Genomic DNA, 27,632 nt, shown 5'->3' on the forward strand with positions numbered 1-27,632 from the left:
TCAAGATAAATAAAGTAGTCATGTAATATTTATTGAAAATTTAGAGTGTGTTTAATTCTTCCATGCCAATTTTTTTTCCCAATTAAACTAGGTAAGGAGAAAGATATCAGCTATTCCATCATCGACAGTTTTCCAGGGAACCTAAAATTTAACTCATTCCCAATTTAATTCTGTAAAATCATTCAGCTCCACATTTCAATCTAAATACAAACTATCATTCTAAATATAAGAACCTACACTTTTTGAGCCAATTTAGGTAACAAAAGATTATATAATAAACATAAGAGTAAAACATCATAGAATTCAGTTGTATTTTTACATCTATTTAGCTTCACAGTTGAGTTGAATTATTTTGAAACTCTTCTAGTCTGGATTCTTTTCATTTCATCACATTTACATAATATACCACGAATTATTTTAAATACATTAATATGCCTAGACTACAGACCTGATTCATAGCAAGAAAAATACTGTTCTAAAATTTTATTTTACATGCATAATATCACTTGCTAGTTCACAGATTATTAATAGCAACATTTTTAAGTGTTTCCCTTTACTTCCAATACTGTATTCTAAAATGATCTCTCACATCTAATCTGTATGAAGACTATGCAATGGTGCCATTATTGTATCTGTTTTGCAGATAAGGAAACTAAACCCTCAAGCAATTAAATCACTTGTCCAAAGTCACATAGTTACTAAATGGAGCTAATATGTGAATAAAGAGAATAAAGACAGCCTTGTTCCAGAGTTAGTACATCTAACTTTTAAGAATTTCTGCTTTCTCTCAAAAATTTAATAGAACAGTTCTTTGGAAAACTGAAGTTCCTGGGAAAGTCTGAAGCATGATTTAATAGGAAAAATTAATTCCAGAGGAACTTTCAAAACAGCATCTATTATGTAAAATGTGGTATACCTCTTTTTTTTTTTTTTTGGTCCCAGGGAGCAGATGTTTGCCCTAAGCTAAGAGTCTCCTTCCTGTCTCCTTCCTTTTGCTGAACTATAACACAAGTATGCCTCCAGGCACTGTTATTATGAACACATGTTCAGCATACGGAACCACATTTCTGATACACCACCTTCTGCTGGGATTTATGATGGATTTAACAGCTGAATTTACTGCAGCATGCTCAGTAAGGACTGAGTCTCCTGCAACCCAACTATCTCCTCTTGGAGTGAAATTTCACGGAGGAAAGAGGAGACCAAAGACAAGAAGAGCCAATGAAAAGCAGGCCAGGCTTACAGTATACAATGAATAAATCACCAACATGGGTGTTTGGCAACACCGAAAATCAAAGCAAGGCAGGCGTGGGTTTTCTTGTCATTTTTCTTCCTAAGGAGAATGCCTTCCTGGTTGCTAACTCCAACTAACAGGGGATGAGAAACCCACTGAAATTAGGAGAGAGACTCCCTCCTTTCTCCCCATCCTTCCCACCTCCCCTGCTCATTCCATCTTTTAGGCTGAAGCGGGGAGCAGAGTATCTTTGCTCTTTAATGAGTCTTCCTGCCCCCTCTTCCCAATTTGGAAATCCAATATGAAGAGCTGGTGTTTTGGACTTTTACTAACAATCCAAATTCCCTGGGAAATGGGAAAGTATCAAAAGGCTTCAAAATTCAGTGAATCTCCTTCTGAAAGGCCAGTGGCCTGCTTAGATCAAACTTCTCAAGGTACATGTCCAAAGTAGCTAATTAATCTTGAATCTTAGAAACTTCACAGCTCCCTCTTCTAGTCAGAAGGCTGCTTTTTGTGCACAAGTCTCTTGGCTCTCAGCAACCAAAGCAAGTCAGTCCCCATCTTGGCTTATAAGTGTCTCGGCTTTACCATCTGTGAAATACAAAAGGGGTTAGGTGGCCAACAACCAGTCAGTCGGTTTGTAGCAGCAGAAAACATGAAACACCCTAAACCCCCAACGATGGGGTGAACGATGGGGTGGGGTCATGTCAACCGTGACAAAGCCACACAATGGAACAGTACAAGGCCATTAAATGTGATGGTTTCAAAAGAGCCTTTCATAACATGGGTAAATGCTGGTAGTATTATTTTAAAGAAAAAGATACAATGTAGTACTTGATTTCAACTATTCAAAAAGATGCACAGAAACCAAATGCAAAAAAAAAAAATTTGAAGGAAAATACTCAAATGTTAGGCAATGGTTTCATATGGGTGAAGGTTTCTTGCAGAGTTTTTTCATTTTATACTTTTATGTACTTTCTAAATTTTTTTCAATGATTTCTTACTTGGATTTTTAAAATATTCTAATCTTCATAAGTGATTATCAAAATGATGATGAGCTCTTTGGAAGTTGCTTAGTAAATCAATCATTGATACTTCTAAAGTATCTTTCATAACTCAAATTTCAGCTGAATTTCTTGCTAATCACTCTTTTCTATATTTTCCTTAGTGTTCCCTCTGCCTAAAATGAATCCACCTATCGCCCCATCCTACAATCCCATCTATCCTTTGATGCCTGGCTCAAACATCACTTTCTCCTTGTAGTTTTCTAATTATGCCTTCCTCTGAATCCCACAGCACTTTACACGTACTTCTCTAAGGCAATGAATATTTCCATCCTAGCACTATCATTATTTTCAGCTCATGTCCAAGCCTGAAAGAAGTTTTAGCTATACAAGAAACTGAATTCATCTTTGTATATGAAGCATTCAATAAATACTTACAGACAAAAGGAATACACATAAAGGAATAAATTAGCAAGCAAATGGTTTAATTTTAGGTTAAATGTTTTAATCTCTAGATATTTCCCTATTTTTTTAATGAAATAACATACTCCAAATTTTGCCCACAGTTTCATAAAATTTATTAGCATCTTGCTCAGTTGAGGTGATCCAGCATACAATATATCTGTCTTACTTAGATGCAACTCCCCAAGAAAGAAATTACAGTAAAACTTGCAATAAAATACTATTAATAGATGGAGAACTCCATGAGGGCAGTACCTGCGACTGTCTCATTTTTGTGTCCTCCTGGCACATGGTGATTTCTCAATGCACATGCATTAAACAAATGGAAAGAAATGAACGAACAGTCATTAAATGAACAAGACAACGTGCCATAGTCATGGCACAGATCATGCTCTGTCAGGTACTGACAGTGATTACTACATTAGATGACACTGGAACCCCAGCTCTCATATCTGCTAGCTGTGAGATCCTACACAGGTCCCCCAAGCTGTGAACTGCAGGTAATGATATCTACCTGCAAAACCTCATTAGGGTGATATTAGATAAATGCATGCACAGGGGCAAACACAGTGCCCAGCAACAGGTAAAGCATGTCGTGAAAGGCAGGCTGTAATTGTTATGAGAGAGCCTGGTGGAGTGGGTGAATTCATAGGCCCAGTCTTTGCTCAGACCATTTTCTAAAATGTAATTTTGGAAGCTTATAAGTAAAGATATGTTCTGTGCTTCTCTTGAGTAAAAGTACTTGGACAGAGTAACTCCAGTTTCTAGAAGTCCTATCTAAGCAATGTATATCCTCATACACGATGCTATTCTTATAAATCAAAACCAGCCCAGAAACCCTGCCAACAGAACATCGATATTACAGTATACCTGATCGTTTTCAATTTTACTGTAATGAAATATATACTATGTAAGAATGGCAAACCCCTTTCCTGATTTACAGAGCATTTAAGCTTGTAATAGAAGATTATTGACATGTATTAAAGTCTTGCCAATCACAAGCCACTTCTCCCCCACCCACCATGAGTTGAAACTGGGAGATCCCATGCAAACTGGAATTTTGTTTGCTCTGACCTTAAGCAAGTTGCTGTTCTCAGTGTTCAAATCCCCAAGAAAGCAAGATGGAAACATTCGCTCTGGGTGGCTTATGAGATTTGATTGAATAAAAATAGCATAAAGTTACCTTCTAAGGCAATGTTGTTGTGGCGGCACAGGGTCATATACTAGAACTGAGGTACTCTTCCTAATTTGCTTATTCTAAGGACAATCACAGACACAGCAAAATGATCAAGAGAGCAAAACTTTTGGAAAGCAGTTTTATTTTATTGTTTCCAAACAGTAGTGCCGAGTGCCTGGTTTGTGTGTCCCTTGAGCTGTGGGCTTCAGGACTCATTCCCACTAGATAGGAAAGCTGTCCACAGCCATCTGCCCTGTGTTTTGGGCCCCTTGGTAATCATTCCCCTTGCCTCTCTTCCAGTGAATAGTGCTTTTTACAGCAAATTATCACATGACTCACAAGAATACTGGTCTCAACAGAAGGAAGACCTTCCCTCTCATTCATCAACTATCAAGACTCTAACCAGCAGTTGTCCTTTTGTGACTGTGGTGCAAGGTTAACAGCTGATAAACTGGTAATTAGACTACTGCAGGAAATTTGGAATTGGAGGTCACATGGCTTGATAGCATGCATCTTTAATCCGGTTTTGCCCTACCTATATCCCATAGCAGGGAAACTGCTAAGAACTATGTCTTCTTATGTTCTCAAGGAAAGAAACAAAGCTGCTCTTTTTAGAAAATCAACTCATTTTCCACAAACCAAAATGGCAAAGTTCTCCTTTCCTGTTTTGCTTCAGCCTATTTGGCTTACCTATGGAAACAGCTCATGCTTTTCAAAAATGGGCTGAGCATCTTTCAATATTATGTTGCTAAGTAGTCCTTTCTAGGATAAACATGTTTACTCTTCATAAAGGCTGAAAATTTCTATCCCTTGTGGCTAACATGCAGGGGGATCCACTTCTTCTCGTGCATGGAAGGAAGATGACAGTCACACAACAGGACAAGGTTGAGAAGCTGGCTTACACGAACTTGATCCAGGGGCTCTCAGACTTTGCCGTGCATTCAGATAACCTGGGCCTCCCATTAAAATGACCAGTTTGGTTTAGCAGGTTTGGGGTGCAGACCAAAACTGTGCATTTCTAACAAGCTGCCTGGTGATCTCAATGTTGCCAGTTCATGGGCCATATTTGAGTAGAAAAGGATTAACTGGGATTTCAATCTTGCTTTCTCGGATTGCTTCTTAAAAAAGACTAGATGGTGGCAGTGAATAAACTACAGGCAGGAATAAATGTGTGTGATATGATGGAAAGAAAGAGCAAGGCCTAGGAATGAAACAACCAGGCTGGAGTTTTGGCTCTACCATTTAACAGCCCCATGACCTTGAGCAAATCCCTGGATCCCATTTCTTTGCTTTGGAAAATAAGACAACCGCTCTCTCACAAAGCATGAGGAAATAAAAGTATAAATATGAACACATACGACTTGATTCTAATAGGGACTTGTGACCCATTATTCCCTGACAGCTCAGTAAAATCCACGCATTCCTCCTTTACGAAAGGACACACACTTGGCTCTCACTTGGCTCCTCTTCTCAGGCACCCACGCTTCAGTCCCACCTATGCAACATGAGTGGAAGTGATCAGTGCCACATCTAGGAATGGTCCATGGAATCTTCCCAGGCACATTCACTCCTTTTGTGATTTACTCCTTCTAGCTGGATCATCCCCACAATGAGCTCGGATGCTACTTGTTAAAGCGGACAGAGCTCTCATCGGCCTGGATTCATGAATAACTGAAAGCACATGGCAGCCCCACCCACCCTTTCACCTGCCCAGTACTGTTAGATGAGCAAAAGAGAAACATATTTGAATTGTCACATACTTGTAGTCTCGTTGTTATAGCAGCCAGCCTACCTATGCAATCCTTTTGCCATCCCCTTCCTTTTCTCCTTTATCTCCCCTACCTCCTTCCTGGGCTCTCCACTAAAGTAGCCCCACACACATCCTAAACTAGAGTGTATTGGTTAAAAGTATAATCTCTGAAATCAGAATAGCTAGGTCCAAATTCACCTCCATCTTTTCCTTGTGCAGCACTGGACAAGTACGCTTAAGTAAATTTCCCAGCCTCACTTTCTTCATGGGTGGAAAAAATTATCCTATTATTGCACACTCTTGGTAAAGTTATGAGATAATGAATTTAAAGCAATTAGTATTAATACCTGAACTGGTCAAAATAAGCACTCCACAACAGGCAGCTCTCTTTCTACTAGTTGCCTCACATGAATAGGGTCCCTTTTGATAATATGCCACCTGCTTCATCTCCACCAGGTAATGCTGTTTCATAAGAAATACCATACATCATCATTCGTATGGTTGTCAAAACAGTATTTCCTACAGTATGGCAAAATTCTAAAGAGCCTCTATTGGATTCGAAGACTTCCAAGCTGGAAAAAATTTTTTCAAGTATTTTAAGTGTAGTTATTTATATCTTTCTTACACTTGAGTGAATGATTACAAAACTAAAAGGGGGAAAAGAGGAAAGGGACCAAATAATTAGTATAAATTTTTAAATAAGGCAGAAATTTTACCATCTGAAAACCTGTGTTGTATGGAAAATGATTGTCAGATAATGAGGGATATTTATATAATATATTTATTTGCTCTATTGAGCCAAGAGAGAAACCAGCCAAGAGAGAAACACCCTCAGAAGAAACACACCTTTCATTGCCCAGGTATCCCATATCAGAAACAAAGGGTAGAGAAAAAGCACAAGACATGGTTATTATAGGACCGAAGATATTGTTGTTTTTAACACTACAGTATGTTTAACAATAGACTTTTCCATTAAAAAAATGCATTACCTAAGGCCAAGAGAAATAATTTTGCTGTTCCCACCATACACATAAAAGCCCACACATACATGGAATTTAAAACGTGTTCACATGTATAAATAGAACAGGGTCAGAATTTGATTATTTAGGGGGTAAAAGTCACGCTCAGTCTTAATACCTAAGGTGTATGGTACCCATTAAGCTAGAGAAGGTTTGCCTAATTTCTTCATCCCGCACTTCATTCTCTTTTTGATGGCCAATTAGAGGGATTAGCACCGCCATCCTCAAGAGGCTGCATGCACGAAAAGTTTACTGAAAGAATCTGCTACCACAAGTAGCATGAAGTCAAGAAGCTACAGCATTACAAGGAAAAGTCAAACGGACCAACAGGTCATAGAAAACCATATTCCTCTAATATTTAACTTGACCTTTCCTTTCCACAGAGAAATAAAATTTATGAACAATAAAATGCTCACCTATAGCAGGGACTATGAAATTCAAATTTTATTCTTTGAAATGTTCCAAATGTGACTCCTCCCTCTTAGTCCTCTCTCCTGTCCAGGCAATCAGTTATAAAGTCCTGTTGAGTTTGGTCCCCGGATCTCTCTGGAATCTGCCCTTTCTTACTCCCAACCTAGGCTGAGTCCTCATCACCTCTTTTCTGGGCTGATTCAAAGTCTCCTAACCTTTCTGCTTGCATTTTCCCACCTATCCTTTCTTCTATTCTCTACACAGAGGCCCAACTAACTTTTCTAAAAATATAAGTTTTGTCACGTCACCTGATTAAAATGCTTCGATGGCTCACAGCCATCTACAGGACAAAAACCCACATTTAGTAATAACATGGCTTAACAAAGACTTGCATAATCTGGCTCTAGCATCATATTTTTATCATCTACTCCAAACACACAAACACATACACACACACACATACTCCAACCCTAATAACCAGTTCTGTACCTGATGTACCATCTGAACAGAACACAACTTAAGAGTTAACACCCTCCTCCTCCTCCTTCTTCCTCACTTGGCTAATTTCTATCAATCATCCATGGCTTAACACAGATGTCACTGACTCCAAGAGCCTTCTCTAACCTACAACACTGGCTTGGGGACTCATGTGGGATCCCCTGTTTCTCCCATCTGACCAACAGACTCCAGTACATACAAAAAGGGCTTTGGAGTCAGACTGCCCAGATTTCAAATACCTTTTATAACTGTGTGATCTTTAGCAAGAACTTAAACTCTCTATCCCTCAGTTTCCCCACTTGTAAAATGGGGATAATTATAGGGCTTACTTCAATGGGTCTGTTTTAAGGATTAAAGGCCTTAATATAGAAATGACTTAGAATAGGGTCTGAGTATTGCTCAATACGTGTTAAGCAGAAGTAATAATAAAAGTGGTAGTGTCATCGTTCTATAGTCAATCTGTAAGTCTTTTACCCTTGACTGTATTCGCTGCAAAAGCATGTAGGTATATCATTATCCCTCCTGCATGGAACTTGACCTATGTCAAATATTCAATACGCTTTTAAAAATAAACATATACTGAGGATTAAAACCAATGGATGATTTCCCTCTTCCTGGACAGTTTTTAGCCTCCTCTGAATTACATGGGTATACTTCATCCTATGTATTAATAACGTAAAGTATCTTCCAGAAATAAAATACAGAAAGTGCACTGCTATGTATCCGACACTGCTAGGAACGGAGAGAGGCAAAATGAAATGAGAAAAATAATACCTGTAACCAGAAGCTCACAAGATAAGGTTCACTAAACAGTGAACAAACTGTAAGGGTCTTTTTATTAGACCAAAAAACAAGTTGACCTTGCTTGATATCAACCAGAACCATCTTTTCACTTTAAAGGTATGCTCACTATGAAATCTGCCACACCTACTCACCCTTGGGAGTGGAACATACTCAAAAACAATTCGATTAACAGCCCCAAGGACAGAGCTACTGTAACTTATTTGCTTTGCAAGGAAGAACTTAGCAAGTGTATGACTTGCCACAATAAAATGTACTCAAAAGTGCTAAAACAATGTCATCCAGGCTTACATTTAGTTTGGGGAGGTGGAGGAAATGGGAAAGGAGGGAAAATGGGGAGAGAGAAATAGACCCTTTATAGTCTAGGTTGGAGACCTGCAGCTAAGGTGGTAACTAAGACAGCATCAGTAATTAGTAATGCCCTATCTCGGATTGCAGATTGCCAGTCAGTATCCTCCTCAGCAGAGTTTTTTTTTTTTTTTTTTTGTCTACTAAAGCATTTTAATGCTTTAGGTAAAATGCCCTGATCTGATTTAGTTTCATGAAATTATTTTCAAATGATATAGCAGAACCCTATTGCAACAAAGCTCTGTATTAAGAAATTTTTATACCTTTTAATTGTGGTACTTTGATACCTTCTTAATCAGGGGTCAAATCAAGTCCCTCTAAATTCCAATAAGCACAAATCTAAAAGCTCCAACTAATGTAGCTAGTCTGAAGGTTATATGTGACTTTTGATTCCAGGCATGGTGCTAAAAGGAAACCTACCATGTTCACTATTTTGACAACCCTTCTTGGAAGAAGCTAAATGTTTCCAGTTGGTCATCTCATTGGTCTACAAAACATTATGCAGGGTGTATTATTTACTCATATCTCACCTTGTTCAGAAATGATTTATGGGGGTAAGTAAACAACATAAGCAGGTATCACCTTAATCACAGAAGCACTTAATTATTGATGCACATAATTGTATGTATACAAAATAGCACTAACAGAGTCAATGTCTCCTAAATGACATCAAGCTTAATTGCAAAGGCAAAAGCTTAAACTTAGTTGTTATAAGCATAGACTTTGTTACCAGACAGCCCTGGGTTCAAAAGTTCTTCTAGAATAAGCTATATGAATCTACCTTGGGAAAGGTACCTAACTTCATTCAACCTCAGCTTCCTTAGATGTAATGTTGCTAATAATCCTATCTACCTGATAAGATTGTGAGATAATGAATATAATACACAGAATGTCTAGGATAGATTAAACATAAACAAACTTCTTGGCTTCTTCATCCCTGAACATTCAGCTGAGCCTGAGAAAGCGCTGTCAGGGTTCTGCTTTCAAATAAGATATAAAATGGAAAACCAAGAAACTCAAGACAATGAACAATCACTGAACCCTTCAGAACAGAAGAACAGAGACAGGGGATATGTCCTCAAGGGCTGGATGAATCCAAAGCTGGATAATTACCTTCTGCCCCAAAAGGCCTTTAGGAATCTCAAACTGAATGATGTAACCTCTTCTTTTTCTAAGCTGTTGGCAAACAGTGCTTTGTCCTACGTAAATGATAAATCAATTTCTGCCATGAATCATCAAAATATGCTGAAATTCATCTAGAAGAAAGGCTCTCTGAGAACAGGGCCAAAAATGAATCTATTTTTTTCAAATGAAAATTTAGGTGGCCTTCCCTGGCCTTTCAGTTTCAGTCTGGAACCCGTCAACAAACAATCCTTTTAAAAAGTATTTCTATCTTTTGAAAAACTCAGTGAGGTGGTATAAATGGTCCCTGGCTAGATTCTAGGTAGCACACTTGGTCTAAATATTAGAATGGAAAGAGTTCCATTTCTTGAGATTTGTCTAATTTTCTTACTCGTATCCAGGAATCACAATTAGACTATATAACCAAATTAATCATTAATAAAGAACACTTAGTTTGAAGTCACCTAATAAAAGGAAAACAATTACCTTTTTCATTTTTTTAATCACTATTAGGAGATAAAGTGGGGTTCATTATAATAATACCCATGCTATTTAAAAATATGTGATTTAAAACAAAAGAAAATATGTGATATTCTCAAAATGCAAGTCATGACTGTTATATCCACACAATGGAATACCACTCTGCAATAAACAGAAATGGAGAGAGGAAACTCAAATGCATTCCACTAATGTCAGATTCAATACACACTGTATGATTCTCTTTATATGACAGCAGTGATGGAGAACAGATGAGTGGTTATCAGGAGGTATGAATGGAAAGAGGGCTTGATTACTAACAGACAGCAGACAATACTTTTTTTTGGAGTGACAGACCTGTTCTGTATCCTAATCATGCCAGTGGTTACACAATTGGATGCATTTGCCAAATCTCACATAACTTATATCAAAAATATAAATTTCACTATATTTAAAAATAAATTTTAAAAAGGAAAAACTGATAATTCAATTTTTAGTGGGGTTTAATCTTAACATTATTTTAAACTGTCATAGAGAAGTGGTTTCTCCTAAACAAAAAGGGACTTCATTAATAAAATCCCAGAAAATCCATTTTTTAAAATTGTAGTGTATACAATTATCGCTGTATACCTCCATTCCACCCTTCCTTGGCTGGATAGGCCAGAAAGCCAAAATCCAAATTTCCAAGATTCCTTTGCATCTGGGTTCCACCAATTAGAAATACTTAAATATTGGAAGGGAAGTGGCCATCTTCCTGCTGTTACTACTCCTGGCAATCAAGACTAGAAAGATATAGGTTTTAGAGGAAGTTGCATCAGTAACAGCAACAGTGGTGTGCCCTGGAACTCAAAAATCCAGTGGTGGCTACAACATTCCTCATTCTCCAGCCTTTCAGGCCATTTTGTAAGCATCCAATCCCCTGTATTAAATCATTTCTGCTGAAACACCTAGAGTAGTTTCTGATCTCTACTGATAAGCCAGTTTATTTATATTATAAAATGTTCCCTGCCATGGTTCCCAAACATTAGATTATTGAGACATTCCAGAAATATTCAATTTAAATTCAGCAATCTATGGCCAAAGTGAAACTACCTTCTGTTTTCCCAGATTTTTCAGTACTACTCAGTCCTTGTTCACTATGTTGGAATGAGGACAAATTTTACTTTAATGAATTATCTCTTACAGTTGAAAGCTCCAGCCTGATATGCCAATAGCATCAACCCCAGCAGAAAAAAGTCCTCTACTTCTCAGGTATCTCGAATAAAGTCTCACAATTGAGTTTGTTAATCCTAATTGGTCAGATCTGGGTATTCCCTCAGTTCCTGAACCCAAAACATTCCATCCCTACCTGTAGGAGGTCACAGCCCAGGACGTTCCCATCACTGACAAATGAAGACAGAATATAAAACCTATTACCCACTAATCAACCATTAGCATGTTCTTCATAGGTTTTCTATTTTTCATTACATTTGGATTTTAAATGTATCTTTCCTCCTCTGTTAACAATTAACCAGATTATTTAAGCCTAAAATAAGCGCTGCAGACTTGTTTAAAGAAAAACTTCCCGTGAGGTTTGGCAAACATAGCCTAAAGTATTAGGAATAAGCCTCATTTTTGGATTCCTAGGGATTGAGCTGCTAGCATTGCTACAACCCTAGGGAGGATATGTGAGCAAATTCAATATGCTTACCCACCTTGCTCAAATGCTAAAACAGGAACAGAATTTTTAGCAAGGTATATGACAATAAGAAATGCATCAGTGAGGATAAAGGTCACGGATGCATGGCTGAAGACACCTTCACATTAGGTGCATAGTAAATTTTTGTTAAAAAAAATGAATAAGACATTCATATAGTCTGGGCACTGTAGGTGTAAAAAAGGCTGGCCTGGGATCATAACTGTTTTTTCAAACCTCTAAAGCAGGGGTTGCTCATGGCAGTGAATGTTGACAGTCTTTGCCTCTAAACCATTTCCCCTTCTGCAGTGGACATTAATAGTCTTTGACCCTTAATGCCATTCCTCCTTCTATGGATAGGAATGGCTTGATGCTCATCTTGAAATCCTCCCCTTTCCTGAGGTTTCCATGACACTGACTCCAGAAAGGAAGCTTGAGACCTGAGCTATGACCTACCACATTTGGAGATGGAGTGCTCTTGGAATAAGAATGGGCAGAATACCTAGATCTAATCAATCAGGATTAACAAGCTCAATTCTGAAATTTATTTGAGATACTTCATCCATTTCATAATAAATCCGCCCCGTCCCACTTGTGAGATCTCAGGTCGCCTATGTCTACCTGAAGTGATCACTGCACAGGGCTAGTTCTTCTTTGTTAATTTAGAAGGTCCTATTGCTGGAATTAATGGATCCTTAAGGAATTTTTCCCTTAAATTTTACAATTTAACATTAATCTAATTTATAATTTGTTGCATTTTACCATTACTTTTCTAATTTATAATATTGAGACACATACAAATATACAAATCTAACAATGAATCAACCAAAACAAAACCCTAAAAGCAACCCATCAGTACTCTACCTACCCAGCCTCCATTTTAGAGAAGTGGTCAGATACTAGGTGGGAAAAACACCTCAAAAAAAATATTTTCAACTTCTATAGGGAGTCAGACTGAGACAGCAGCTTTCAAAAGAGAATAGAAAAGGAAGAAATAAGTGAAAGTATTAAGCAATTTTTAGAGGAATAATGGAGAAAAAAGGCTTACAAGTATCAAACAGATAAAAATACAATGAAAACAACAGCTGCTAACTATTAAATTGGAATAGGAGTGAAACAAACTTACAGAGAAAACAAGTTTTTCCTGGATCTGATTACAAATGTGTGGAATAGAACAGATTACTGATAGAACATATCATATTAGAACATAACATAACATATTATGGAAGTAAGGGAAAGGTCACAATATCTTTATCTAGAACAGTGCTTCTATGACTTTAACCTGCAAATGAATTACCAAGTCATCTTGTTAAACAAACGAACAAACAAAATGCAGATTCTGATGCAGTAGACCTGGGGCAGGGAAAGAGATTCTGCAGTTCTCACAGATTTTCCAGTAATACCGATGTCGACAATCAGGAGACCACACTTTGTGAAGCAAGGCTCTAGATTTCAAAATTTTTGTTTCTTTTGACAGATTCCCCTTCAACTTGAATCAGCTTGCCAACATGTCTATAATCTCATTTCTTTCTAAACAGTGTTAACAGTTTATATGTTTAGCAAGTGCTTTCTCGTCACCACAAGTAAAAAGAACATTGCTTTCAACTTTCTTTTTTCCGGGTATTATTTTTGGAACAGTCATCCTCATATTTGAGCATGCACCAGAATGTCTTGGAGGGCCAGCTAAAACAGCTGAGTGCTGTCCCCAAAGAATCAGATTTAGGAAGCCTAAAGAGAGGTGGAGAATCTGCCTTTCTAACAAGGTGCCTGTGATACTGCTGCTGTTCCAGGCACTATACTGTGGCAGTGCATCCATCCAGATCTCTGCTGGAAGTTTCTGTAAGAACTGATGCCAATGGAAAATCTTTAGCATCAGAGAATAACCAAGTATGGGAGCTTTAGAAGACCAGAGTTTAACATTTTCCAAAGCCCTCATTTTGCAGGTGGAAAGGATTCTGGACCAGAAAGACTGGGTGCCATGCCCAGGGCCACAGAACTGGTTAGAGAAGCAAAGTGAGCACCACAGCTCCATTCTTTTGCTGATACCCCATAGGTCTTGCCCCGATAACCCTGCTGATCACCTTTTTAAAGTACACCTCAATTACTTACTTATGGGTCCCTCATAATCTAACACTTAACATATTTTGGTCCCACCAGTCATTCTCATTTTAGAAATAATCTCCAGGAAAGGCTTTCTAAGTGTGGCCCAAGGGCCTTCCCTCCATTAGAATCACCATGAGACTTGGGCTTCCTTAAATAATCAGATTCTTAGAGTTCCCTCCAAACTACTCAATTTGTCCCTCTTGGGGTTGTATCTGGGAATCTGCAAGCATATCTACCCGCACCCATCTAGGTGGCTGATAAACAGGTCAATAAAATGATGGCTCTCAAGCTTGACTGCACCTTAGAATCACAGAGGAAGGAAAGGTTTAAAAATCCCAGTATCAAAAAAAAAAAAAAATTCCTGGTGTCCAGGTTGCAACCAGAACAATTCAACTGGAATTTGTGCAGATGGGTCTCAGGCATCAGTAATTTTCAAAGCCACCCAGGTGATTCCAACATGCAGCCAAGGTTGAGAAACAGTACTTCAAAGATTTCCAGATACTTCCATATTTCTATCCAGTAAAAAGATATTACATCTACAGACAAAATGATACTTTGTTTTAATGAATACAGAAATTTGATCACATAGAATAAGTGCATTAAAGCAGTTAGCTTGAACAATTCCAACCTCATCCAGTGAAGCTATACATTGTTATTCTAGCAACATAAGCACTGACAAAAGTTTTGACTTGTTGTTGGAAGGGTTCCACTGAAGTGGAGCCTTCTGCTGGCCCAGGAGAATTAGAAATTCTTGTTATTTCTATCTGGTTACTTCTGACTCTTATAAAGCAAGGATTTTTATAGAAAAATAATGTCTATGGATTTTCCAATCAGGTTACTAAATAATTAAAGCTTCCCTGCCAATGAACAGATTTATTTAACACTAATAGCAGGTTGTAGGGACACCCATTAGTTCCCAGGACCCTTTAGGGAGTAAACAAGAGAAAATGAAGACAGAATTCCTGCAAGGTAGAGTGTTGGAAATTTATCTCTTTAGACTTCAAAGTCCAAAACATTAATGGCTTGGATTTCTGAATTGCTGCCAAGGACGTTCCACCTGGTGAGTTTATTGAGGGAGTCTGTATTACTTATTATAGATTTAGTAATTTCTCCATAATCAAAAGTTGTCATTTAGCTTACAGAGGCTTAAGCTTTATAAAAGAGATGCATTTCCAAAGACTTAAAAGACTTTCAGAGCTGGATGTGAAAACTGAGGTAGTATAGTGATTTAATATGTAAGTGTCCTCAAGATAACAACTATCTAATTAAAAGGGAGCTTGCTGATACTTGCATTTTGGCTATGATTTTTAACACTTTTATTGCTTTTCTCTTCCCTTTCTTCATCCCACAGATCACCTCTCTGGTCCCAACACAGAATAAAATGCATTAGGGTTCACACATTAGACACAATAACTGGTTTTCTCTTGAGCACAAGCAGCTCTCTCCAGCTTGGTCCTGAACCCTAAATTCCCAGCAGAAACACCTTCAAATGACAGCTCAGTGGAGGTGGGGGAAGGTGCTCAGCTGAAGCTCAGCCCAAACAATTTACCCAGCAAAGGAAAAGAGCCAGGTATCTGTGGAAGAAGCCATCTCAACAACTCCATCTATGGCTGGTTTGTAACTTTCTCCTCCGTCTAATTAGCATTTCTCAAATGTCAATGCCCTACAATTATCAGGAGATCTTGTTAACTACCAGACTCTGATTCAATAGGTCTGGGAAAGGGCCCATGATTCTGCACTTCTAAGCTCCCAGGTGATGCTAGTGATGCTGGTCCAGGGACTACATTTTCAATAGCAAGGAACCAGATTTTGTTCTTGGGAGAAAATACAGTGATGGTGACAGACCATATCTCCTGTCCCAGACCTGCTGAAATCAAGGGTAGTGGTCAATTTTGGAGAGCTCGTCAAGCCCAGAACTCTCTTCTTTGACAAATATTATCAGACCTCTATTCACAAGACTATCAGTGGCACCCATATTTGTGCTGGGGTCTTGCTGATTGGACCAAGGATGGGCATGTGCTCAAACCTGAGCTAATCAGCTTCTTCCTCTCTTGAAAGTTCAGGGTTAAACTTCAGGGATCCTAGTTAAGAGCTGCTTGAACTAGGGGATGTAAATATCTGGGACAGTCACCTTACCTCATGTGGAAAGAGAAATAGGGACAGACAAAAACAGCATTGGAAAAGCAGAGATAAGAGCATACCAGAAAATCAATCGCTGCCTCCATTCTTTAAAGCTTTCTAGTTCTTATTTTCAGATCCTAACCCTTCTTACCCTGAGATTCATGAACACAGCCCTGTATTCTTGCAAAACATTTCCCCTTTCTTGCTTTAACTAGCTTGACAGAGTGCCTGCAAATCCCAATGCAAAGAGAATCCAGTTTCACTTTTCATCAGAGAACACACTGATATGTCAGTCCAGAAGTGCTAGGAAGCATCCAGACTCTGTCCCAGATGTCAGGATCTTAGAGGAATAAATAGTTCATGTCCAGATCCAACAGTGGCAGCTTCCTGGGGCTTCCTGTGGAAAACCATGTAAACTTCTGCAAGTCATCTAAAAAGAGCCTTCATTCCCTCATGGAATGCCAGACAGCATCAACTCTTCAAACTCCTCTAATATTAAGACTGTTTACTTCATCCTACTTCCTTCCTTCCTAACTCCAGCTTTAACATCCCTACATGCCAAGTAAAAGAAAACACTGCCTAGTCTTCCATCCTATGTAGGTGACTCCCATCCTGCCCCAAGGAAAATGAGTGGCTGGCCCACAGAAGGTGTCCAGGAGGTAGGAGCTATGATTTTTATAAATTCTTCTCTCCCATCTATTCCACTCTCTCACTAACTCACCTGACTTTGATTCTCCCATCTTGCCTAAATGCACACGCTTTCTTTTTACAATCCTTCAAATGTCTCTGATCTTCATTTTTTCAAAAAAAACAACTAACGATTCTCCTCAAATGGCACCAGCTCCTATATTCCTATAATGACCATTCCTTTTCCCACTCACCCTACCCCACTCATTCACTTAACCACAGAAGACACAATTCCGAATCTTCACTTTCCAGAATGACCACCACATCCTGTCTTTTATGACACGTATTAGACTAGGCACAGGTGGAATTCACCTAGGCAATGCTGGTTTATGCCAAATGAGTCACTAGTTAAAGGTAAACAGCACAGCAAAGAGGAACCTGCAACCTTCTGCCTCCTTGAGACAAGGACAGAATACAGATCCACTTCTGTCCTAAGACTCAAGGTTACAGCTCCATGTCATTTTGCATTAATGAAGTTTCTGCCTTTTCACCTATCGATGGGTACTGCAGTGTACGACCAGTCTGTTCTCATTAAAGATGTGTCCTTGGATATGTTTTCCACATCTACAGGGAAGAGTTCCATCCACCTAATATTATCAGCTTAGGAAATCACTATTGATTATGACAAGGTAAACATGTCATTATCTTTTTACTTATAGGATCTATTATACACTAAAAGTAAAGAAACAAACATGTTCAACCTCTACCACAATAAAAATGCAATATATTAATTTCAACTTTAAACTCTTAGAATATTTTTAATTTCTCTAAAATGATCTATTTCATACCATTAAAACTATGAAGAATATTAAATCCTATGAAAAAGCATCCACAATATAATATTCTTTGGGAAAACCACAACACATATACACCATACATATTCTAAGTCTTTAAAATGTTTATATGTATATGTCTAGAAATACCAGAAGTAAATACAACAAAATATCATTAGTGGTTATGTCTGGATGACAGGATTACAGCAAGTATTTAATTTCTTCATTGTAACTTTGAGTTTTCTAAAATCTTTTCAATGTACATGCAGACGTATGATTAGAGAAAAAGTAAATGTTACTAAAATATGTATGTGGTCTACATTCAGTAAATAAAAAAGAATTCATGCATCTCTTCTGTTTTCACTGTCCTGTTGGAAGCACAGCTCATTACACTAATGTGATTTGCTCACATGCACCTTGCACTACGTATTAGAAATGAAGCACAATTCAGGAAGTCTTGTGGGTTCTTTAAAAGTGCCTTAGACTGAAAGGACAAGGTAAAGAATCAATTTTAGGGTTTGTTTGAAAGTGCTAACTCTTGGCTCTCGGACTAATACATTTGGGGTGGAAAAGGAAAAAAAATAATGGCTTTAATACTTTTCATGCAACTTGTCCTCTTTTTAAATTTCTAAACATATTGCTTCTTACCATCTAAGGCAATATGTTCTGTTCTAAGACAGCCTTAACTGTTACAACACATTTCAACATTTTATTTCCTTAGGGAATTTTTATTTGGAAAATACAGAATATGTTCAAAACTAAGTAAATAAAATCATAATTCTATGACCATTTCTCTGAAAATTTATAAAACAAGAATATGAAGTCCTCTTCCTCTGCCTGCCCAATAAGACTTCTGAGAGATAAGAACTATTCCCACTTATTATATATGTTCATGTACACACATGCATATATCATGTAAATGTCTATGTTAATGTCAGCATATACATGTATATCTGTAATTATAAAAAGATACATAAACATAAATGTTCTTTTGAAAATTAAAATGACATCACTCTCTATATATTTCTTTGCAGTTTGAGTTTTTCAAAACACACAGAATACATTTCTCAAAGGGAACCATTGACTCAAATGGCACACACATTCTAAAATTTAATACTGCCCAATTAACCAAACAAAAAAAGAAAACTATACAAGATATCCTCTACTTAGCAACTTTCTTAAAAAGAATGTAATTATTTTTATTATTAAAATTAAAACATTCCAATAGACTGAGGTGGAAAGAAGAAATGCATTAAAAGTCAATGGTGTTTTATTTATTTTCTTCAATAGGGTGGCAATTAAGGGTGTTCTGTTGTTTTGTTATTCCTCATACCTTTCATATATTTTACAAATATCCTCTCAAAACTTCTCAATATTTAATAAAAATAATTTTCTAAATCATGTAAAAGTTATAAAACAAAAGGCCTTCCTTTTTCATTGCACCCCACTCTGGCTCCAAAATGATATAAATAAATTATTTCTTATTTCAATTCTCCTAATGTACCTCCATATCTCTAGATCAGAGATTGTTCCATAACAGTATAGTGTGATTTGTGATTTTGAATTTTCCAGTAGTCATGTTAAAAACAATTTTACAAATGGTAAAATTAACGTTAGCAATGTTTATGTAACCAAATATATCCAAAAGTATTATCAGCTACATGTACTCAATACAAAAATTACTGAAATATTTTATATTCTTTTTTCATATTAAATCTTTGAAATATGGTATATACTTTACACTTACAGCACATCTCAATTTCAACCAGCCATATGTAGTGGTGCAATAACACATGTGGCTACTGTGTTGGAAAATGTACCTCAAGATAATATGCTCGAATCTCTATGTCTTGATTTGTGAACTTAAAACGTATCATCTGACTCCACAGTATGCCATTCCCTCCTTTCCTTCTCTCTCCATCTCTACCAGTTTTCTTTCAATATTTTGTTTTTCAATTGACTTTTACAGCCTTATGTTTAAACTTCTCTTAATTCACCAAATCGAGACAGTTTCTCTTACCTCCTTTCTCTGTAAAATGACAGATTAGAGTCCCTGTTTTTCCCTTCACCTCTTTTCCTCTCTGTACCTCCCAACCTTTCTCCAGTAAGCTATTACTTTTACACTGTCAAGGTTGTATCATGTTCTGTACTATAATTTCCTTTACACATGGATTTTTAAAATTTGAAAATAAAATTTATGATATGAAAATTATATAATAATTATTCTCTGAAGAAATAAGTAGTAAGTATGAATGCAGAGAGAAGACCATATAATATCATGACTGAACTTGTGCTGCTGAAAAAACATTATCAAAGAAGAAGGGGCCCTAAAATATTATAACTCTATCTGCCCACTGAACATTCTATTTTATCATACATTTTTGTTATGGAAAATTCATTTGCTTTTAGGATTTTAGAGTACACTAAAAATACCATTTTAATTAAGCCAATTTTTCTCAAAGATTTACTAAATAACTAGTATCTTAGAATTTTTTTTAAAAAATTGCTTCCTTAGTTTAGTTTGTCTACCTGTTCTTGGAACTCCCATTTCTTTCTTTTGTTTTGCTAAGCTTACACTTGCATTCATTCTTTCAGGAATGATCTGAGGGTGATCAAATAACTTAGTTCTGACTTGTCCAAAAATGCTTTTATTTTCCCTTTCTACTAAATTTGCAGCATGGGGCTGAGGAACAGAATTGCAGGTTCAAAATAATTTTACCTCCAAACCATGAAGGCATGCTCTTGTCCTCTAGACATTATTTTTGTGGTCAACTCTCCTCCCCACTACCATTTCTGGAAACTTTTAGCATCCTCTCCTTTTCCTTGGCATTCTGAAGTATCATGAAGACGTGTTCAGTTGCTTGCCCATTCATATCCTTTCCTACTTTACATGCAAAGGGCCCTGGTCTGAAGATTTGAGAATTAAGACATTGGTGTGAATGTTTTTAATTGTTTCCTCCACATCTTTTTCAATTTCCTCTTCCTAGACCCTCTGTTAGAAGATACTTGGGAATGATCTTCTAATATCTCAACTTTTCACTCATATTTTCCAACTCTTGGCTCTTTTGCTGTGTTTTCTGGAAGGTTTCTTCATCTTTTCTTTCAGCCATTATACCGTTTTTTAAATAGTCAACAATGAGACTTTAATTCCCAAGAATTCCTTCTTGCTCTAGAACTGTTCCTTTTCCATAGCACTATGTTTTGTAACTCTCTGATGACAAAATTTAGAATTAATCTAAATTTTGAAAATTCTATTCTAAATTTTGAAAATTTAGAAAAATTCTAAATAAGGGTTGGTCCCTCCTCTTATTTATTTCTGTTTCTGTCTGGCTCAGTTGGTAAGTTTGTTCACATTGAATCTTCTCTTTTAGTTATTTACTTCTCCCTAATACCTGTTGATTGTACTTTGTTTGATCATGTTAATGAATGATTTGTAAGCCAAAGAAGAACCTAGATCCAAATACATATATCCACACTGCTTCTTCATTTCTACTCACCAAAATGCGGATCATTCAATCTCTGGCCACTCAGAAATAGTTTTTGATGATCCATTAATCATTGAAGCCCTAAGAATCATGAATCATTTAGATTAAAAATTTGTCTTTCTTATTACAGTTTCCAAGATTATGGCAGATGAGGGTCTATAGTGCATTATTTCAGAATCAGCATTTATCTGACAGATAAAGGGTTATGGTTATACTTAATCATAATGGCTATATTGAAACAGAGTTTAGAATTAATTCAGTATTACAGAACTTAGTTGAAGAAAGTTTTACTTATACTTTAGCTTAAACAATAAATGGATATATTTATTTTCATGCTATTCTCACTGTGCCATTTTAGGACATCCTAGTAAAGCAACAAGACACAATTAAAATTGTAATTGTATAGGAACCTCCCTCCTTTCTTATTATGGTAGTCTACACCAAAAAAAAAAAAAAAGAAAATACTACCTCAGAGAGTAAGATAAGAATACCAAGATACACAAGAACTAAAATGGTCTCTGTGTGCCTATTTAATTGCTTTTCTCTCAAACATGTATCAGATACATATTTTAAGAAAGTTACTGAGTAACTGTTCCTTCTTCAAGTACTCTGAGTTCATAAAATCTTGTTCTCGTGTGCAATCATCTTCCATCAGAACAATAACTTGCTTACAAAGTTCAATGTTGTCTTCCATTTATTTCATCTTCAGTCTTAAATAATGCTAACCCACATGCCATGGGTCACATCTAAACAAAACAAAAGTCCTCAGGAAAACAGGAAAATATACTTCTGAAGAAAACCATTCTCAAGTAATTATACATGCATGTTATGCAACATTTACATAAAAATGTGAATAATGTTATTTAATTTTCCAACTCAGATGGTAAACAAGCTGCTAACACTGAGGATACTTAAAAAGATATGTTGCCCAGGGGAGAAGATGATACAATGTTAAATATCTGTAATAAAATATAACAGCCACCAAAACTAGAACAGATGCCTCAGCAGATGGTGTGCAACTTGCCCACCCAAAATCCTTTCTCCTGATTTTGGAGAGTGATGAAAATGAACCCAACTAAAAAAATACCTGCTTCCTGAGGCTTCCTCACAATTAGTGGTAGCCCTGTGACCTTGTTTAGTCCAATAAGAGGTATGTTGAGATTTGGGGTAAGTTTCTACTTTTCTAACAGATATAATTTTTCTTGCTCCCTTCTTTTATGTTTCTGCTGGGAGTGTGCACGTGACACCTAAAGGTGCAGCATCCACCTTGCAACCATGAGGCAATGAGCATCAGGATGAAGGCTTATCAACTAAGGATACTGTCAAATAAATATAAGCAGTTTAACCACAGGACCAGTTCTACTCTGTCTTGTAACTGCACGGGACAGTTCTCTAACAAGCCCTATTCTGTTGATAACTAGATGTCAAGTTACGTTACAGGCATGGAGCCAAGAAGTTGCAAGTCATGTAGCTGGAGCACGCACAGAAGACTTCAACCTTAAATAACACCCGGAACTAAAGTCTCAACCCTCTCACGGAACCAAAAAGATTAAGACATGACTGGAACCTGACTACTTCAAAAGCAAGGAGTCTATTGTCTGGGAATGTCCAGTGATAAGACTCCTTTCCATACCTTGCCATCAATAGTCTCGTTTGAAGTCTTTCCAATGAAAACCTGCCCTGCCAGTGCTTCTGCACAACCTGTCCTCCCTAACCCATAAAACTTGCCCCAAACCCCAGGTTAGGGAGACAGATTTAAGTTTTGCCTCCTGTTTCCTAGTCAGTCAACTTGCAATGAAGCTTTTTCCTTTCTCAAAAACCAGTCCCATAGTATTGGTTTCTACCTGTATCAGGGAGTGGGCCCATCGCTAGGTAAAACCAGAGGCTGGATCCCTAAGGGAATCACTTAGCTCCTGCACCAGTTCTGGATTAACTATCTCTGACTTTCTTGTTAAATGAGACAAATATCAACTTATGTGTTTAAACATCTGTGGCTCTCAGACTCATTCCTGATCAATACACTGGCAATATGTGAACTTTAGTTGTCCTTCTAGTCATCTGTATACAAGGACTTTGATGCTTGACGATAACAGAGATGATTTTACCTTTATAAAACTTCCTTTAAATCTCAGATACAGATCCATGATCCCTTACCAAAAATTCTCGAGGTCTGACATATTTCAGAATGTAGAGAGATAATATGGTACATATACCATATACTATGCAATAGTCTCAACAGAGTGGAGCATCACACTTTAGTCCAGGGGTAGACAAACGATAGCCAGTGGGCCAAGGCCAGCCTGCCAGCTCTTTTTGTAAATAAAGTTTTATTGGAACTCAGCCACACCTTCATTTACATATTGTCTATAGCTGCTTTCATGCTACCATGCTAGGGTTGAATACTTGCAACCGAGACAGTATGGTTCACAAAGCCTAAAATATTCACCATCTGGCCATTTACAGAAAAAAAATTTGCCGATTCCTAAAAAATACATGGATATTTATGGAGTAAAGTCTATCACTATTTACTCTAAGTGGAATAAATAAAGACTATATATAAACTTCCATTGGTTCAGGCATGATTTTGCCATAAATTTATGTCAAACTTATGAAAAAGCTAAGTTTTCAAAGTTTTAATGCTTTGGGAATTATGGAAAAAGAGACTGAGGATCTGTAGCAGAGAAGAAAGAGAAGTTCTCTAGGCAGGTCTAATCCACCAAGGAGTATTTACAGCACTGGTTAATCCTTTAATGTCTGAAATCCCAACATACTTTAAAAATCCTATTGATTGAGGGCTCTAAGAAATAAGGAGGTAGAATACCACAATGAAAAAATGCCAGCTGATAAGAAAAATGATTTCTAATCCTACCATCCTGCTAACTTGTATATATTGCTCTTCTCTGAGTCTCCATTTTCTAATCTATCAAAGTGAACCAAAGTAGTATTACCAATTCCGCTGAGGGCCACAGAGGATGGTGAGATTATTTGGGAAAGCACTATGAACAAGGTACAACACATCCATGTGTTATGTATATTATTGAGTGAATTAGATTATACTTCATTACATATGCAAACATAAATATATATTTTACTAGATAGAATGTATATTTAATTATTAGGTATCCCTCTTTTACTAAATAGAGTGTTAGACTGCAGAAGAGTCAAAATTTCTCTGGGCTTCCAAAATGTGAGGTGGTTACTCATAATATTCCTTAATTCGAATACTAGAAAGTTGATAGTATGTTTTTACTATTTTGCTGTTCTTCATGTAATTTGAGTGATATGGACCATATTTCTCAGGAAGCTTTCCTGAACAGCCAGCCATTTGGCCATTTATAACAAATATCCAAAAATTTCATGAAAACTTTAACATATTCACTTTTCTACTGCAATGTAATACTAGCGAAGGATTATATTATATCACAGGTAAGATAATACTTTTTAATCCTACATCACAACTTTAAATTTCAAAAATTATATTTTCTAATCTGAGACTTTTTATCTTAGGATCTATGCAGTGAAATTACATACTTAACTTTCAAAGGTAAGCTGAAGAATTGATTTTGTTGGCTAACTCCTGTATTTCTCCAAGTGCCCGCTCTTCACAGATCTTTTTTATAGAACTTAGACAAAAAAATCCTTATACATTAATAATGATTTCCAGAGACTGACAGGATTCTTAAAATTTAGTTCTCTTCAAATAAATACATAGTTATTTTTTACATTATACAGTTATTTATCATACAGCCTAAATGCTATATAGTCTAAATTTTAGAGAAATCCTTTCATTAGGTTTGGCAGCAATTACTCATCATAGAAATGTACCCCACATTAAAATCTCTCTACCAAAAAACAGATTAGATTTCAAAAAGGCTGTTGGTCAGTCTTTTTGTTCTTGAGTCCAAGGGACATAAACATCATCTCTTAGAGCTGGGCAGACTGAACATTCTTCTGTTCCAACACGGCTTTGTTTGCACTGATGAGAGCTTCTCAGTTGAAGATTCCTAAAAGATGAGCACCTCATTTTTCAAGTATGTTCTGCTAAAGGTGTGTTTTCAGAAGAGAAACCTAGTATGTCTAATTTGCAACAGAGGCATGTAAATCTGAAAGGCTGTGTTTTGAGGTATGTGCACATTCTGAGCGTCCAGGAACCCTGAGAAGTACACATGGGCAGCTTACAATGTACCCAAATATGGACATAAAATCACATCCAAGTTTTAGCTCATAGCTTCAAGAGCTGCTTTAAATGAACAGACTTCACGCCTACCTCATTTGAGGTTATCGTCAAGGCAGAGGCAAAACATAATAAGCAAAACAGCTGCAACAATATGAGCACCTGAAGGAAAGCAATTGTGGAAGTGTGCAAGACGCCATCTGGAAGTGGAAGAACTAAGACAAAGGCCAATGTCTATCAAACACGGGTGCAGAGTGAATAACAGGGCAACAGAGAAGGGAGATGCGTTTTCACTGGGATGGGAATTGGGAATGGGGATGAGGAGCTGGAAGGCACTGGCAATCCTTGATGGCCTTCTAGACTGGGTCTGAGTATGTACCAGCACAGAGCAGGAGCCCTAACCTGTCCACCACCTGGAGAAGGAGAAAGGTGAGAAATCAGGAACCTGCTGACAGGGAAGGAGAGGAAAGAGTTAGCTAGTGAGTGAGTGAAGAAAGACCAAGAACATGTGACTCCAGCAAGTAGAACAGATTGCAGATTCTAGCCAGGGCCCTCTCCCTGCTGGAAATGTAGACAGATCAGAGAGAAGCAAAGCAAGCATGCACACCACTGTTGGTTACCCATCCAAGAGCCTCTTCTGCAATATTGCTTGAGTTACAAAGTGTCTGATTAGAGAGGATGGATTCAGATTGGTATAGGCCAATGGTTATCAAAATTAGCTGCTATGGTTAGAGCTGGAACCCATACTACTAAGTGAAGTATCCCAAGAATGGAAAAACAAGCACCAGATATATTCTCCAGAAAACTGGTATTAACTGACTAGCACCTAAGTGGACACATAGGTACTACAGTAATAGGGTATTGGGCAGGTGGGAGGGGGGGGGGAGGGGGGTGGGTATATACATACATAATGAGTGAGATGTGCACCATCTGGGGGATGGTCATGATGGAGACTCAGACTTTTGGGGGGAGGGGGGAAATGGGCATTTATTGAAACCTTAAAATCTGTACCCCCATAATATGCCAAAATAAAAAAAAAAATTAGCTGCTATATTCATCAGGGTTCTCCAGAGAAACAGACCCAATCAAATATATAGAGAGATATAAAGAGAGATTTATTATGTGATGGGACTGGTTTACAGGATTATGGAAGCTGAGAAGACCCACAATCTGCTATCTGTAAGTTGGGGCCCTGAAAAGCTAGAGGTATAGCTCCTGTCCAAACCAGAGGCCTGAGAACCAGGGGAGCCAAGGGTATGGAAGTCTCAATCTGAGATCAAAGGCCTGAGAACCAGGAGCACAAATGCACAAGGACAGAAGATAGATGTCCCAGCTGAAGCAAAGAGAAGCAAATTCATGCTTCCTCTGCCTTTTTGTTCTTTTCGGGTCCTGAACAGATTAGACGATGATGCCCACCCATATTGGTGAGAGCGATCTTCTTTACTCCTTCTAATTTCTTCCAGAAACATCCTCACAGACATACTCAGAATAATATTTTACCAGCTATCTGGGCATCCCTTGGCCCAGTGGAAATGACACATAAAAATTAACCATCACAGGCTGTCTGTGAAAGTTCCTGCAGCCAATCGAAATTAGAGCCAAGATTTAGAACAACTTAGACTAGAATGTCTCAAACTTTAATGTGTATTCAACTGAAATGTAGACTTTGCTTCAGTAGATCAAGGATGGAACCCAATACTTCCGACAAGCCCCCAGATGATGCTGATACCAGTGGTCCTTGGACCACAGTTTGAGTAGCCAGGGCCCAAAGCTACACTGTCCACTGTGACAGTGACTGGCCAAATGTAGCTGTTAAGCACCTGAAATGTGGCTAGTGTGAGTGAGGAACCAACTTTTTAATTTATTTTAATTTTCATTAATTTAAATTTACATTTAAAATCTGATACTGATTTGGTTATTAGAAAACTTTCAATTATACATGGAGCAATTTAGGTACATGAATCCTTTCAATTGTGACATTTAGGAGATCCAAATATAGACCAAGTATATCTGATGAACATTTAGCATCTGAATTGTGATGTGCTGTCAGCATAAAATACAGATTTAATTTTGAAGATATAGTACAAAATTAAAGACTTTAAAATATCTCATTAACAGTTTTTATATACTGGTTATATGTTGCAGTGATAATAGGATGGATATATTGGTTACATAAAATATGCTATTAAAACCAATTTCACCTGTTTCCCTTTTACTGTCTTTTAAAAAATGTAGCCAACAGGAAATTTAAAATTATATATGTGGTTAGCATTATATTTCTTTTAGACAGCACTAGTCAAGACCTAAGGCA

General features: G+C 37.3%; 1 protein-coding gene across 6 annotated transcripts in view; it reads right to left on the bottom strand.

Moving 5' to 3' along the window:
- PLCB4 (phospholipase C beta 4) overlaps positions 1-27,632 on the bottom strand; it is a 360,059-nt gene that overhangs the window by 163,627 nt on the left and 168,800 nt on the right. The window contains exon 1 of one of the 6 annotated variants that reach the window (XM_076010928.1): positions 21,160-26,115. The exons of 4 other annotated variants lie outside the window; for them this stretch is intronic. In XM_076010928.1, the coding sequence (XP_075867043.1) occupies positions 21,160-21,174 (15 nt within the window). In that variant the 5' untranslated portion in view covers positions 21,175-26,115. Of the gene's footprint in view, positions 1-21,159; positions 26,116-27,632 lie in introns of those variants that run through there. One more of the 6 variants, XM_020281744.2, reaches the window with a different exon arrangement.

The sequence above is a fragment of the Microcebus murinus genome, chromosome 16 (assembly GCF_040939455.1).
Source record: "Microcebus murinus isolate Inina chromosome 16, M.murinus_Inina_mat1.0, whole genome shotgun sequence".
Classification (NCBI taxonomy): domain Eukaryota; kingdom Metazoa; phylum Chordata; class Mammalia; order Primates; family Cheirogaleidae; genus Microcebus; species Microcebus murinus.